At 40.2% G+C, this 12,363-nt stretch overlaps 1 protein-coding gene across 4 annotated transcripts; it reads left to right on the forward strand.

Moving 5' to 3' along the window:
- Positions 1-3,582: 3,582 nt before the first annotated feature.
- On the forward strand, positions 3,583-9,236 carry PNRC2 (proline rich nuclear receptor coactivator 2). 4 transcript variants are annotated; one of them, XM_034753744.1, is made up of 3 exons: positions 3,583-3,734; positions 5,008-5,213; positions 6,518-9,236. In XM_034753744.1, the coding sequence occupies exon 3, from the start codon at positions 6,536-6,538 to the stop codon at positions 6,959-6,961; it is 426 nt and encodes a 141-aa protein (XP_034609635.1). In that variant the 5' UTR covers positions 3,583-3,734; positions 5,008-5,213; positions 6,518-6,535; the 3' UTR covers positions 6,962-9,236. The 4 variants fall into 4 exon arrangements, with proteins under 4 accessions (XP_034609635.1, XP_034609634.1, XP_034609637.1 ...); XM_034753743.1 differs by having other exon boundaries at positions 3,590-3,765; XM_034753746.1 differs by lacking the exon at positions 3,583-3,734 and adding an exon at positions 3,970-4,446.
- The last annotated feature ends 3,127 nt before the right edge of the window (positions 9,237-12,363 follow it).

Raw genomic sequence — 12,363 nt, forward strand, 5'->3', positions numbered from 1 at the left:
CAGGGAGAATTGAATCAAACAATTTTAAAGGCCCTAGTTAACCAACTACTAATATGACACACCAGATATAATTTGTGACCAATATGTAGTCTTAATATCCAAAGATTCCAGCAAATGTTTCTTATGATCATTTATTTGAAGACAGGAATTGAGATCCACTGCCTTCCACCTCAATTGACACAGCTGTCTTTATCAGAGCTGTATGCAGTGTTGTTGTAGCCATGTAGGTCCCAGGATATTATAAATACAAGCTGGGTGAGGTAATATCTTTTATTGGAACAACTTCTGCTGGTGAGAGAGAGAAACTTTTGAGCTATACAGACCTCTCCTTCAGGTCTGGAAAAGGTACTAAGGCCATGTGTCTACACTACAAATTAAATTGACCTATGTTAGGTTAACTTAGGGTACATCTACACTACAGGGGGGAGTCGATTTAAGATACGCAAATTCAGCTACATGAATAGCGTAGCTGAATTCGACGTATCGCAGCCGACTTACCCCGCTGTGAGGACGGCGGCAAAATCGACTTCTGCGGCTTTCTGTCGACGGCGCTTACTCCCACCTCCGCTGGTGGAGTAAGAGCGCCGATTTGGGGATTGATTGTCGCGTCCCAACGGGACGCGATAAATCGATCCCCGAGCGGTCGATTTCTACCCGCCGATTCAGGCGGGTAGTGTAGACCTAGCCTTAGAGCCACTGCAGTAATTACTGCTGTTTTTCATGTCCACACTACCCTCTTTCTGTTGGTGGTGTGTCCCCTCACCAGGAGCGCTTGCACCCACGCCGACAAGAGAAGCCCTTCTGTCGGTGTCTTCACTGAAGCGCTACAGTGGCGCAGTTGCCGCTGCAGTCTTTTAAGTATAGACAAGCCCTAAACTACTTTCTTGCCTCATTGATAGTTCCTCTAATTTAGGGATTATGCATGTTGGAGCTTGGCTATTTCTGCCTGCTCTCTTTGTGCTGTTCTTAGTTTGTTGATAAATGGAAGATGTCAGTATCCAGTGTGGTAAATTTGAAACCTTTCAAGGGCCCTAAAAATTAAAAGAAAAACTCATAAATATATTGCTTATTAATTATTTATTCTGTTTCTGTTCAGCATTGCTATGGGAAGACAAGTACAAAATAATCTCAACAGAAATCACTAAACAGATTCCTAAGTGTTCTGGAATGTAAATGGCAAGTACAGACATATATTGCACTGGTATTAATGCTTGGAAATAGGCCCCAGAAGCTATGTTAATAAGGGAGTGAGCTAGTAAATGTTAATTCTTAGGCTAGTATGTAGTAATATATGGGCTTGGTCATGTGAAAATCCGATTTCATACAGCTGATATACTTTTTGTTTTATTTATCAATAATCACTTTTTACAAAAACATTTAAAATATCTGTTCAAACTTTGATTAACAGAGAGTTGAGTGCACAACGCTGCTGGGTTACATCTTTAGAAACAAGAACATTAAAAAAAGATTTAAACTCATCTTTGGGGAAATTGTATTCAAATCTCTAACTCATACTTCTAAAAGATGCAGTCAGAAATCCCTTTCCTCTCCTGGGAGAAGGGCAACATTATAAATGATATAACTGATTATTTCAAATGACTGTGCTGTATATACTATCAGTAAGCCTGTTTGTTTAATAAAATATCCTGAAATCTATGTATAAATCACACAAAGGATCCTTTCTTCTCTAAGGAAGAACTGTCCATCTTTGATGGTATTTGGTCACTTAACACTTCAGATGCAAGCCAAGATCTCAACAAGAATCTATATATGAGATTCAAAGAGGGTAGAAGACATATATGTATATAAGCTCTGCGTCTTGGAGAGGCCATATGTCATGTGCCACGCAGGCAGTTTAAATCAGGTAGGTTGCTTGAACTGATAATTATCAAATATAAACATCAGGGATGTTGGCAAGGGTATTTTCAATGGAGGGACTTTACCTCTTGAATTTGTTTCCCTTGTTGGCAAAATAGGGACAGTATGTTTATTATTAGAAAATAGTGTAGAACTATTTTTTTTCTCAGAATATGTCTTGAGCTTGGGTGATGATGGATATGGGGAATATTTCATGTTGTTTATGGGAAGCTGTATTTTAACTTTGTTTAAAAATGGTTTATTAAATGTTGTGCCTAAGCCTTTCATAAACTTACACACACTCTTTGTGCTTGGAAGAATTCATACATCTCGTATGCTGCAAGCACATATGGAGTCTATCAGGATGGGAAAGCACAATGGGGTATTTGTATGGACTAGCAGGGTGGCATTTTCTAGTTGGAGGTGTGTGTATGTGCATCTGTACATGTATGTTGTTGCTAGCTTTTGTGATTTTTATTGAGAGTCTTGTGATTTGGAATCTTTTTTTAAAGTTCCAGCTATTGAAATCAGGAAATTGCATGAAAATCTCAGCTTTTATTTTCAAAAGTTTCTAGTCCTCCTCATTTGGAGAAAAGCCTAAAAACAGGAAGCAAGTGGACTCTAAAGGCTCAGAAACCAGAGGGCAAAAACCAAAATAAATAAATAAATGAAAACCTCACAATTTTAGTGGGCTGTCTCATGATTTTTTTCATCGGAAGGGTTGGCAGTACTGCATGTGGACTCGAGCTGGATGGGAAGACACAGCATATGTGGTGTGGACTCTAGAGCGACAAGGGAGGGGTGAGGTGATATCTTTTATTGGGACCAACTTCTGAAATGTTTTTGATGTCTGTTTTGGAGTATGTGAGGTGGAGGAGATGGTGCCCTAGTTTTTCTGAAGCCCTTCTACAGAGCTGTTCAGCATATTGGGAGTTGTTCGTAGTGGTCAGCAGGTAACACATGCTGAGTCCTCTGGGAATGATGTTTCATTTCTCGCATTTGCTCGGGAAGCAGATGTTGCAATGGGTTCCTTTTTCTTTATGCTGCGGAGTTTCCATTCCAAACAGCATCATTCAATATCTTCCATTGTAGCCAGGTTGGTCCCAGGATATTGGAGAGACAAGGTGAGTGAGGTAGTATCTTTTAGTGGACCAACTTCAGTTGTGGACTCCATCAGAGAGCAGGACGGTGCTGGATATAAAGGGGAAATGACATTGGTATTTCCTGGGAGGTGTCTAATTTAGGAATGATTGATGAGGGGCCAGAGAAATTGCTGGGGACGGCCCCGCCCCTTACAGTGCAACTCCCTCACTGAGCAGCCCCTTCTCAGTTACCCCCAACGTCTTACTCCATGAACAGCCTCTTTCTCTTGTGGGACCCCCCATTTCCTCCCTCTGAGCACCTCCTTTCCTCTCACTGTGCCCCCACCCGCTCCCTCCTCCATGAGCTGCCCCTTTTCCCCTCAGTCTGGCCCCCCAGCTCCCCACTCCAGGAACAGCCCCTTTCCCTGACCCTGTGGGACCCCCTGAGCCCTCTCTCTTTCCCTTCCCGACATGCTCCTCTCTGAGGCGATTCAAACCTACAACAACAGCAGCTTCAAGCTCCCCACCCTGCCTCCTTTCCGCCCCAGCAACAGGCTGGTCTGGCTCCTATTGGCCGGGGCGGGGATGCCTCGCGCTCCCATTGGTCAATGCCGGGAGAAGGGGCGGGTGACGGCTGGCGGTATCCAGCGCAGGAAGGCGGCCGCCATTTTGTGTGGGTGACGAAGGGAGCGAGCGGAGCAGCAGCGGAGCCGCGGCCCGGGCTGCGCTTTGGGGGGCTCTGGGTGTGGCGTTGCCGGCGGAGAGGCAGTGGGAGCCGATTGCCGGAGGCTTGGGGTGGGTGAGCGAGTGAGAGGGACAGAAGTCGGTAAGCGGGGGAGGGGACACGGGATGAGCCGAGCGCCGCCGCCGCCATGTTGTTGACACCGGGCTGCCCGGTGGTTTGGGGGCGCTGGGGAGACGGTTGGAGGAGGAGGAGGAGGCGGCGGCGGCGGATGGGGGGGGGGGGGGCGAAATCCGCGGAGGATTCTGGGGGATGGGAGGATCCGGCGGGGGGCGAAGAGTTGGGGGGAACTTTGTGGCCGAGGAAAGGAAGCTCCCAACGGGGCTGGGGAACGGTAACCCGGGCCGGGAGTAACAAGCCCCTGTTATGTGCCGTGGGGGGGAGAGGACCCTGGCGCGCACGTGTGGAACCCTCCGACCCACAGCCCCTGTACTGAATAGTCACGAGCCGGCCCGTGGTCACAACAAAGTACTGGAAAGGTGGGCGGAGCGGGTGGCTGGTTCATTGCAGCGCTTCAGGGGAGGGCGTGGGACAGTGGGGGCGGGGCAGTTTAACACGAACTAATTTGATGAGCTAATGACCCGATCCTCTTATTGATTTGATACCATGAGGGTGGTGGTGGGGAAGATATGAGTTCATTGGGCTACTCAGTACATGGACTAGAGACTGAGGATGTGTATCCTGTTACTGTTAAATGGAGAGCATCAGCTGGAGAGCTCAGTCATCCGACTGGGTGAGCTGTACCGAAAGGGGAAGTGTCTGAAGGTTTGACTGTAAATGTTTTAAATGGAAAGTTAGGGCTGGTATCTGCAAACACTCTCCTGTTCTACCCTAGTGCCTGCCTGCTTTTGTGAGCAGTTCTGTTGACTTAAACGGGAGTGCCCCGGGGAGGTGTTAACACATTGGGACTCTATCCCAAATCACTGTCCTCCCATTATATTTGACTCTTTAGATAAAGAGCCAAGTCCTGCTTGCCTTTTCGTGCTTTATAAAGCTATAGGCAAAAATAAGAGCTTAGAGTATTAGTAATATAGCAAATTTTTATCTCTGTAACATGGCTGGTATGCTCTTGGTAGCATACAAATAAAGTATACAATAATTCAGCCTTGCAGAAAACATCTGTGTGAAATCAATATTATCCCCATGTTTTTCAGATCCAAGATGGACAAATTATTTGTATTTGTCCCTTGTGTGAATTCTTTCCAGCCCCTCCCTTTTTTAGAAATTGCTGCAAATGGTAGTTAGTTTCAATCCCAAATTGTTTTTTTGGCTAGCACCTGTTTTTCCCTTACCTGAGTTCAAATGTTTTGCTTTTTGTCTTCATAGCTTAGACTTCTCCTCTGGAGCCTGTGTGCTGAGAATCCGATGTTGGGCTCGGCTTCCTGGCTGAACACAGCAGATCAGCCCATGAAAACTTCCATTCTGAGCCAAAGGAAGGGATCCAACAGAAGACAGCACCTACTCTTTCAGGCTTGGCAGCAGGAAAGGGGACGAGAGGTGGAGGCTGGAGAGTTGGAAAAGAAGACTGAAAGGTAAATGGATAATAATGAGTGTGGAAGATGTGAGTGGGGAAGAAAGTCATTTGGCTACAAGCTTAGCTGCAAGTGCTTTGGAAAGCAGTGGTTTGAAATTGGATTTTAAATTCCAGATAGTATTCTCATTCTCTCTACAGGTTCTTATGCCATGCCCATCACCATGGTATCTGAGTGGATTTCAGTAATCTGCTATCTGCCACCAAAAGTGTGGTTCTTTTCTTTTTCCTTTCTCTCCAGGAAGAAGGGGCTCCATGTTTTTATTTTAATTTTAAGACAGTACACGGTCTGTTTCTATTGGTGAAGGCAAGGTTGAAAGAAATGCATTTGCAGCTAGAAAGGGAGGGATGTGATGGTTCTTAGATTCTGCAGAAGTTGGCTCCTCACTCTTGGACTGGACCAAGAAAGCTGCTCCTACACACATCTTGTGCAGTAATCAGTTGTCAACTGCCGAGCTTTGGGTGATATAGGTATCACAAGTATCATTAAGCACCTTTAAGAGTAGGATTAATATTTTGAATTTGATACACTATTCTAGGGGAGCCTGTGTAAGAAGTGGAGGACAGGTTTGATGTGCTTCTGGTAACCTGTATTGCTGAGGAGGAACTTCTGCACTTCATACTATTTGGAGAGTCATAGGTAGATTGCATTGCTAGAATTCAGTCAGGAGGGAGTTGAGGCTTATTTTACGGCGGCCAGGTTGGAATATCGTCTCCTATCTAGCCATTGATGTCAGAATGTGTCAACTCATGACTGCTATATGAGAGTTTAGCATAAATGAGGAAGCTGTGAGAACTTCTCAACTGTGGACTGACTGGACCAATTTTATATATGCATCTTCAACCATGAGTCTGTGTTGTAACTCTATGAAGTGTTTCTTCTGCTATCTTTACCTGGATTTAGCTGTTCTTCATTTGAGTGCTGATCTCTGCCAAGTTCTGGGCTAACTTAATAACGTGTGGTATCAAATTTGTAAAAAAAATAGTTAGACCTTGCTATTACAGAATTTATAAACACATTTAGACTTCTGTTTTAACATTTACAAATGGGCTAGGTATTTAAAGATCCCTTCCCCACATTTTTAATTAAGGTCTGTCCAATCAGAGAATTATAAAATGGTATCATGTGTTCTACCTGAAGTCTCTTGCTATCGGAATACATTTGCCTTTAATTAATTTAGTGGGAGTATAGTTTGACTTCAGTTCTTTTGTTTAGAACTTCACAAACTTTTTAACTTTCTTTCCTTGAAAAATCAGTGTCTCATTCAGTGCTCCCACTGACTATTGTTCCTCCCTTTCATACAGGTGACATTTAAGTTGAAGATGGGTGGTGGAGAAAGGTTCAGCATTCCAGTTCCCCAGTCTAGAAATATTACCAAGAAGAACAAACAACTTAATAACAGGCAAAAGAGCAAAGATCAGAATTCTCAAATGAAGATGACCTATATGAAGAAAGAAAGAGGACATGGATGTAGCTCATCATCTATTGCATGGCAGGCCATGCAAAATGGGGGCAAGAACACTGTGCACTTCCCAAATAATCAGAATTGGAGTCCTACTTTATCAAGTCCCAACTCACTTTTCACATCTCAAACCAATCAGAACTATGCTGGAGCAAAATTTAGCGAGCCACCTTCACCAAGTGTTCTTCCTAAGCCACCAAGCCACTGGGTACCTGTTTCCTTTAATCCTTCTGATAAAGAAATAATGACCTTTCAACTTAAAACCTTACTTAAAGTCCAGGCTTGAGATGGAACTTTAAAAATTGAAAAGTTTAAATTTTTACAGGGTTTCAAATTTAAGAACGTTAGTTTAAATTCATAGTTCCAAAATGCACAATTTTTTTATGGAATCAGATGTTAACTGCATATAAAAATTGAGTCACATGATGTGGGGACCTCTCTTCAAGAGATGTCCAACTTAACTCTTCATATCATTCAGAGTTGTGTGCATTTACTGTGACAAACTATATACTTGCAATATCAGTATGCAATCTAAACAAAGTTTGGTGGTCAGTAATGCTAATGTATTGTATTGCTCTTGGAATTTGAACTGTGACCACTTAAAATATGCTGATTTTTTTTCCCACTGGAAAGAAAGTTGTGGCAGAAAACCAACTTTTACATTATGTAATGCAGCTTTGATTGGAAAAAGTAAGCAGTTTACAGAAGTACTCAAACCTTAAACTAGTATCTTTCATACTTGTTTCAGATCAGTAAATTGTGTGAAACCTGTTGAAAGCTAATTAAGAGCTTTTTTTTAACAACATAAATCTACATCTAGCCCCTAGGAGAGAGAAGTTTTTTAAATTATATTAGCGAGCTTTTATTTTGTTTGTTAATCATTGATTGACAGGCAGACAAACTTGTGACTAAAATTTAGATGTTTTTAGGAAATTTACTCCCCCCAGATTGTTTTGTAAGGATGTAAAAAATAATTTGACAAAATTGCCTGACATCTTGATCATTTAAAAAATCTAGAAATGCATTTTTATTTTGAACCTGTACAATTTGAAATGTGCCAACTAACAAAAGCATTTTGCACTGCCAGGTGACTGCCAAAAAACTTCTAAAACCTTTCCTTTATTGGGATTGCACTGAGCAGTTTTTAAAATGCATTTTTGTATGTTTTATATCTTTGAAAAAGCTGAAATGATAGAATTGTTTGGGCTAGTCTTAAATTGGATACCCTGTAATGTGAATTTGTTTAAACTAGTGTTGCTTGTGGTAAGTATGAAACGTTTAAATAGGTTGGGGAAAAAAGAGCCATGTAAATAAATGTAAAACTTTGTAGCATATGTAAATTTATGCTGGGCTTTCCTGCAGAAAAAGTATTTTTAGTACAAAACTGCTGAATGTAAGATGACCATGCTGAGTACATGGCCTGATTTAAAAAATAAATATTTTGTTTAAAGAAAACTGTAAAAGCACACATGTGGCTGTGCCCTTGAACTTAAGTACCAGTGAACATTCACGTTGTTTGATTTTGTTGTAAGCTGTTTTTTTAAGTAAATTCAGTGCAAATGAGGCTTTTAGAATTTTTAATAAAACAAAAAAAAACTTTCAAAAAAAAAGCTACACAAATAAATCTGTGTAAAATGCACCTGTTTTGAATGTATAAAAGTGACTTTAGCTGGGATGAACTATTATTATAGTACACTAAAAAGGTTCTAAAAATCTATCAATGTAAAGGTCTCTGAAGAGACATGTTTATATAAATAGCTAAGAGCTAGAGCCCTGCCTATAATTTAAAGTATTCTAGCTGGTTTTATCCAGCATTCTTGTATTTGAGCACAGTAACTCCATTGATACTGAAATGAAGATTGAGCCATCCACATCTGGCTTTTATTATTTGGAATATAGATGCAACAATACTGTATTTAATGTCCCTCCCCTTAAAGAACCACTGCAGTGCTGTTCTATTTAAAAATATATAAAACCCTATTAAGTCTTCCTTCTGAACTTTATTCCCAGTATGCTGGTTGTCAGCATATTAGTGTTTAAATAAAAGCTGTTTGTAATATGATACCCAATGCTTGATTTTATTCAGTGATGCCATAATCCACTGTCTACAAAAGCACAGATGCTTCCATGGTGGAAGCGAGAAACTGATTTGTGACATACTGAAAGAATATGAAGACAGTTGTTTAAACACAGTAATCAGCAATAATGAAGAATGGGGAGTAAATAGGGTAATGATTACAGAAAGTAGTTTGCTAAAACAAAAGTGGTTCTTTAAGTGCTCAAGATGCACTTCTGTGCATATAGTTCTGTTTATACATTCAAAGTGCTGGCAGCTATCAATGTTTACACATCTCCAAATAAGATGACTAGATTGGCAGTTTTCTAAATTTATTATGTTCCTTGTCTCCCAAACTCTCACCAAATGTCATCTATTTTACCCAAAGTATAATTGTTATATTTGAAATTTAAAGTGTTTATGAAGTACTGCTTGTACATGTATCAATTGGAAATCTAAAAAACAACCCAAAAAAATAAACTACCTAACCCTTTCTCCCCCTAAACATGTCTGGTTGTTTTGTTTCTTAAAATAATTGTATAACAAACACTTATTGCACCAGCCTTACATTATACATTTTACACTGATTGAATTTCAGCATGGGAAGGATTGTATTTAAGACAAAGAAAGAGGTGATTCTGTAATGTCTTCTGAGGTAAGATACTGAAAGAGGGGACTTCAGCAGTATTTTGAACATGAGTACTCTGCCTGAGCTGACGAGGTAGTAAAGATTTTTGTGCAGATGGTGACCATAGGGGAGATTTTTAATGCATGGCTGAATTGGTGGGGCAGGGGGGAGAGACGCATTAGATTTTATGCCTGGGAATGATAGTGGAAATGTACATTGAAAGAGGCAGAGGAAAACATGCAGTAGTGGAGACAGCACCTAGAGATGTTTCCTCAGTCTTGTCTGTGACCAGCAGTTGTAGCTTGTCTTGTATTTGGATAAGCTCTTTTGGGCATGGGACTGCCTTTGCATTGTTTGTACAGCACCTAGCACATCGAGGTCCTAATCCATTACTGGGGTTGTTAGGTGGTATGAGACTACAAATAAAAAATGATAGCTGTAGAGCTAGGTAGACTTTAATCAGTGGTATAGAAGTGGCAGTTGAAGCTATAGGAGAGGGTTTCAGAAAAAATGGATGAGTATTTCCCTTAACAACAAAAACCCTCTTGTTCCATACAGCCTTCTTAACTATCTCCTACAGTACCCATGAGCACACTTTCTGTGAGATGGATGAGTATTTGAAAGTAGCTATCGTGAGTTTTTACACCAATGCAACCACTTGCTAATCTCAAGCTGCTTTATAGTGCAGTTGGTTACTTGACTAGTTAATATGAAGGTCAGAAACCATAAGACAAGTTTTGTTCCTTATTTTTACTGTTTCTCCAAAACTGACTTTTTTCTAATGGAGAAAGTGTGCTTTTTTGCTGGCTGAAATGTATTTTACACAAATGTCAAGTCTTCCCTAGTTTTGCTAGTGTCTGGCCTCAAACCAAAACCCAAGCTATACATGGTTGGAATAGGTTTAAAAAGTCTTCATACCCATTTAACACCAATTCTTGAAAGGAAAACTCTTTGCAAGAGATTCAGTCCTTCTTCCCTTCACTATTGAAGCCTGAGAACTTAAATCCAGGTGATATTCATCTTTTTAAAAAAGAGAATCCATACATTTTTCAATGTTCTGCTTCAGTCAAATCCAGTATGTGTAATGAACAATTATAAAAATCCAGATTTAAACTCAACATTAATGCACCGTGAATAACTGGAATTAGAAAAATCAAAGTTTTTCCCCCAGAAGAGATAGTTGTGTTCATAGAGCACCTACCATGATGGGATCCTGGGTACTACAGAATAGTGCTTCAAGACATTCCAAGAGCAGTGGATTTAAACATTCTGCTCTTCAGTAGTGTAGCACATTTTTTTCCAAACAGATTAATGGTATAACAGGTGGACATTTTAGAAAGATACCATTTACATTCTCAGCTTCACCTTTCAATTTCCTCTGTTACTTTTAATTTGCACTTCAGTTAAATAATCCTTATTTATAAAAAACAAATTTAGCCTGATGTATAAAAATAACCTCCATTTGAAGCACATGGACCCTCAGATTTCATGGGACAGGAAGGATGGCCTACTTGCTCAAGCCCTACTTTGGGATTCAGTAAACTGATGTTCTATTCCTTGCTCCCCCAGCCTTCCTGTGATTTTGGCAAGTCACATGGGGCCAGAAATTTTTAAACAGAATCTAGGCTCTCCAGCTCCTCTTGGAATTAATTTGGTCTCTCTCTGACTTGATTCCTCATCTGTAAAATGTGGATATAGATTTCCTACCTCACAGGGTTGTTGCAAGGTGCTCAAATAACTGTAACAAGGGTCCATATAAAATTGCTTAGATGTAGGATAGTTCTAATTGTGAAGATCAGCTGCCTACCAAGAACAGGTAGAGATTTGATTTGCTATACTCAAGCCTTTACAAATTTAACAGTTATATGAAATGGTTGAAAAGGGGTGAGAAAAAGACCCCCCAATACAACAGACTACAAACCAGGACTGCCTGAAAGTTATTCACTGAAAAATTTCTTCTGGTGTAGTCTCAGATCTTCTTCATATATTTCAGACAGCTCAAGCAATTTACAACTAGTACAAATTTCACTTCTGAAATTTGTATTTTAGTGTGAAGATTACAGTATTAGTTTGTAAACTTCAAACCTTAATCTTTAATTTGAAATTTTATTCAAACAATGTCATGAAAACAGCCAATGCTGCTCAGATTAAAACTCATTGCTAGAGAGAAGCTATTTATTTGAAATAAGTGCTAATGTTATTCCAGATTGTGACTTGCTGCCATCAGCATCTGAGTAAGTGAACAACATTTGAAAGGAAGATTTCTATTTCTGGTTGAAATAGACAGTCTTCTTCTGTATGCATTTGACATTACAGCTGCCACTCAAATTATTATGCCTCTCAGTTTGTCAACTACAAGTTTTAATGCCAGCTATTCAAAAAAGCTATCCAAAATACTAGACTGACTGTGGTAAGACTACAGATTAACTGTAAAACAAGGAAAGATGCCATTTTTCACATCAACTTGTGTAGAAAGGAAAAAACCAAATAAGTAGATCTGATCTGATAAGTAGAAAGCCAATACGGTTTTCCAAATGTGAACAACGCAATAAAAACCTATATTCCAAGTACAGGACACAAAAGGAAATTTAAAAGAACATTAACTCTTGTTCATAGATGCAACTTCAAAACAAAGTTTCTTTCCATATCTATGCATGAACCTCCCAATGGGCCTGCTATTGCTGAATACACTTTGGCTCCAAAAACAGTTGGGCCCAAGGAAAGTCTGTTCACAGGTATTTCAAGGTAGGATGACCAGTGGAACAGACGACAGCTGTGGTCATTCTAAGTCAGAAAGTGCTTTCAGGATATAGCAAAAATCCTGTACATTTTATTCTCAATTCACAGTTATTTAAACAGATGGAACATAGAAAATTTAAGGCAGGACGGTGAGGTGTACGAATAAAACATCTTTCCCCCCAAATACACAACAGGTTTCAGTCTTCCCTCACCATACACACATTCTCAAATGATAATGTCTTCAAACAAATCTGATAGCAGCTGT

This window comes from Trachemys scripta, chromosome 20, assembly GCF_013100865.1.
Source record: "Trachemys scripta elegans isolate TJP31775 chromosome 20, CAS_Tse_1.0, whole genome shotgun sequence".
Classification (NCBI taxonomy): domain Eukaryota; kingdom Metazoa; phylum Chordata; order Testudines; family Emydidae; genus Trachemys; species Trachemys scripta.

Excerpts from the sequence above, each read along its gene's own strand:
- PNRC2 (XM_034753744.1), top strand. The coding sequence starts at position 6,536 with ATGGGTGGTGGAGAAAGGTTCAGCATTCCAGTTCCCCAGTCTAGAAAT.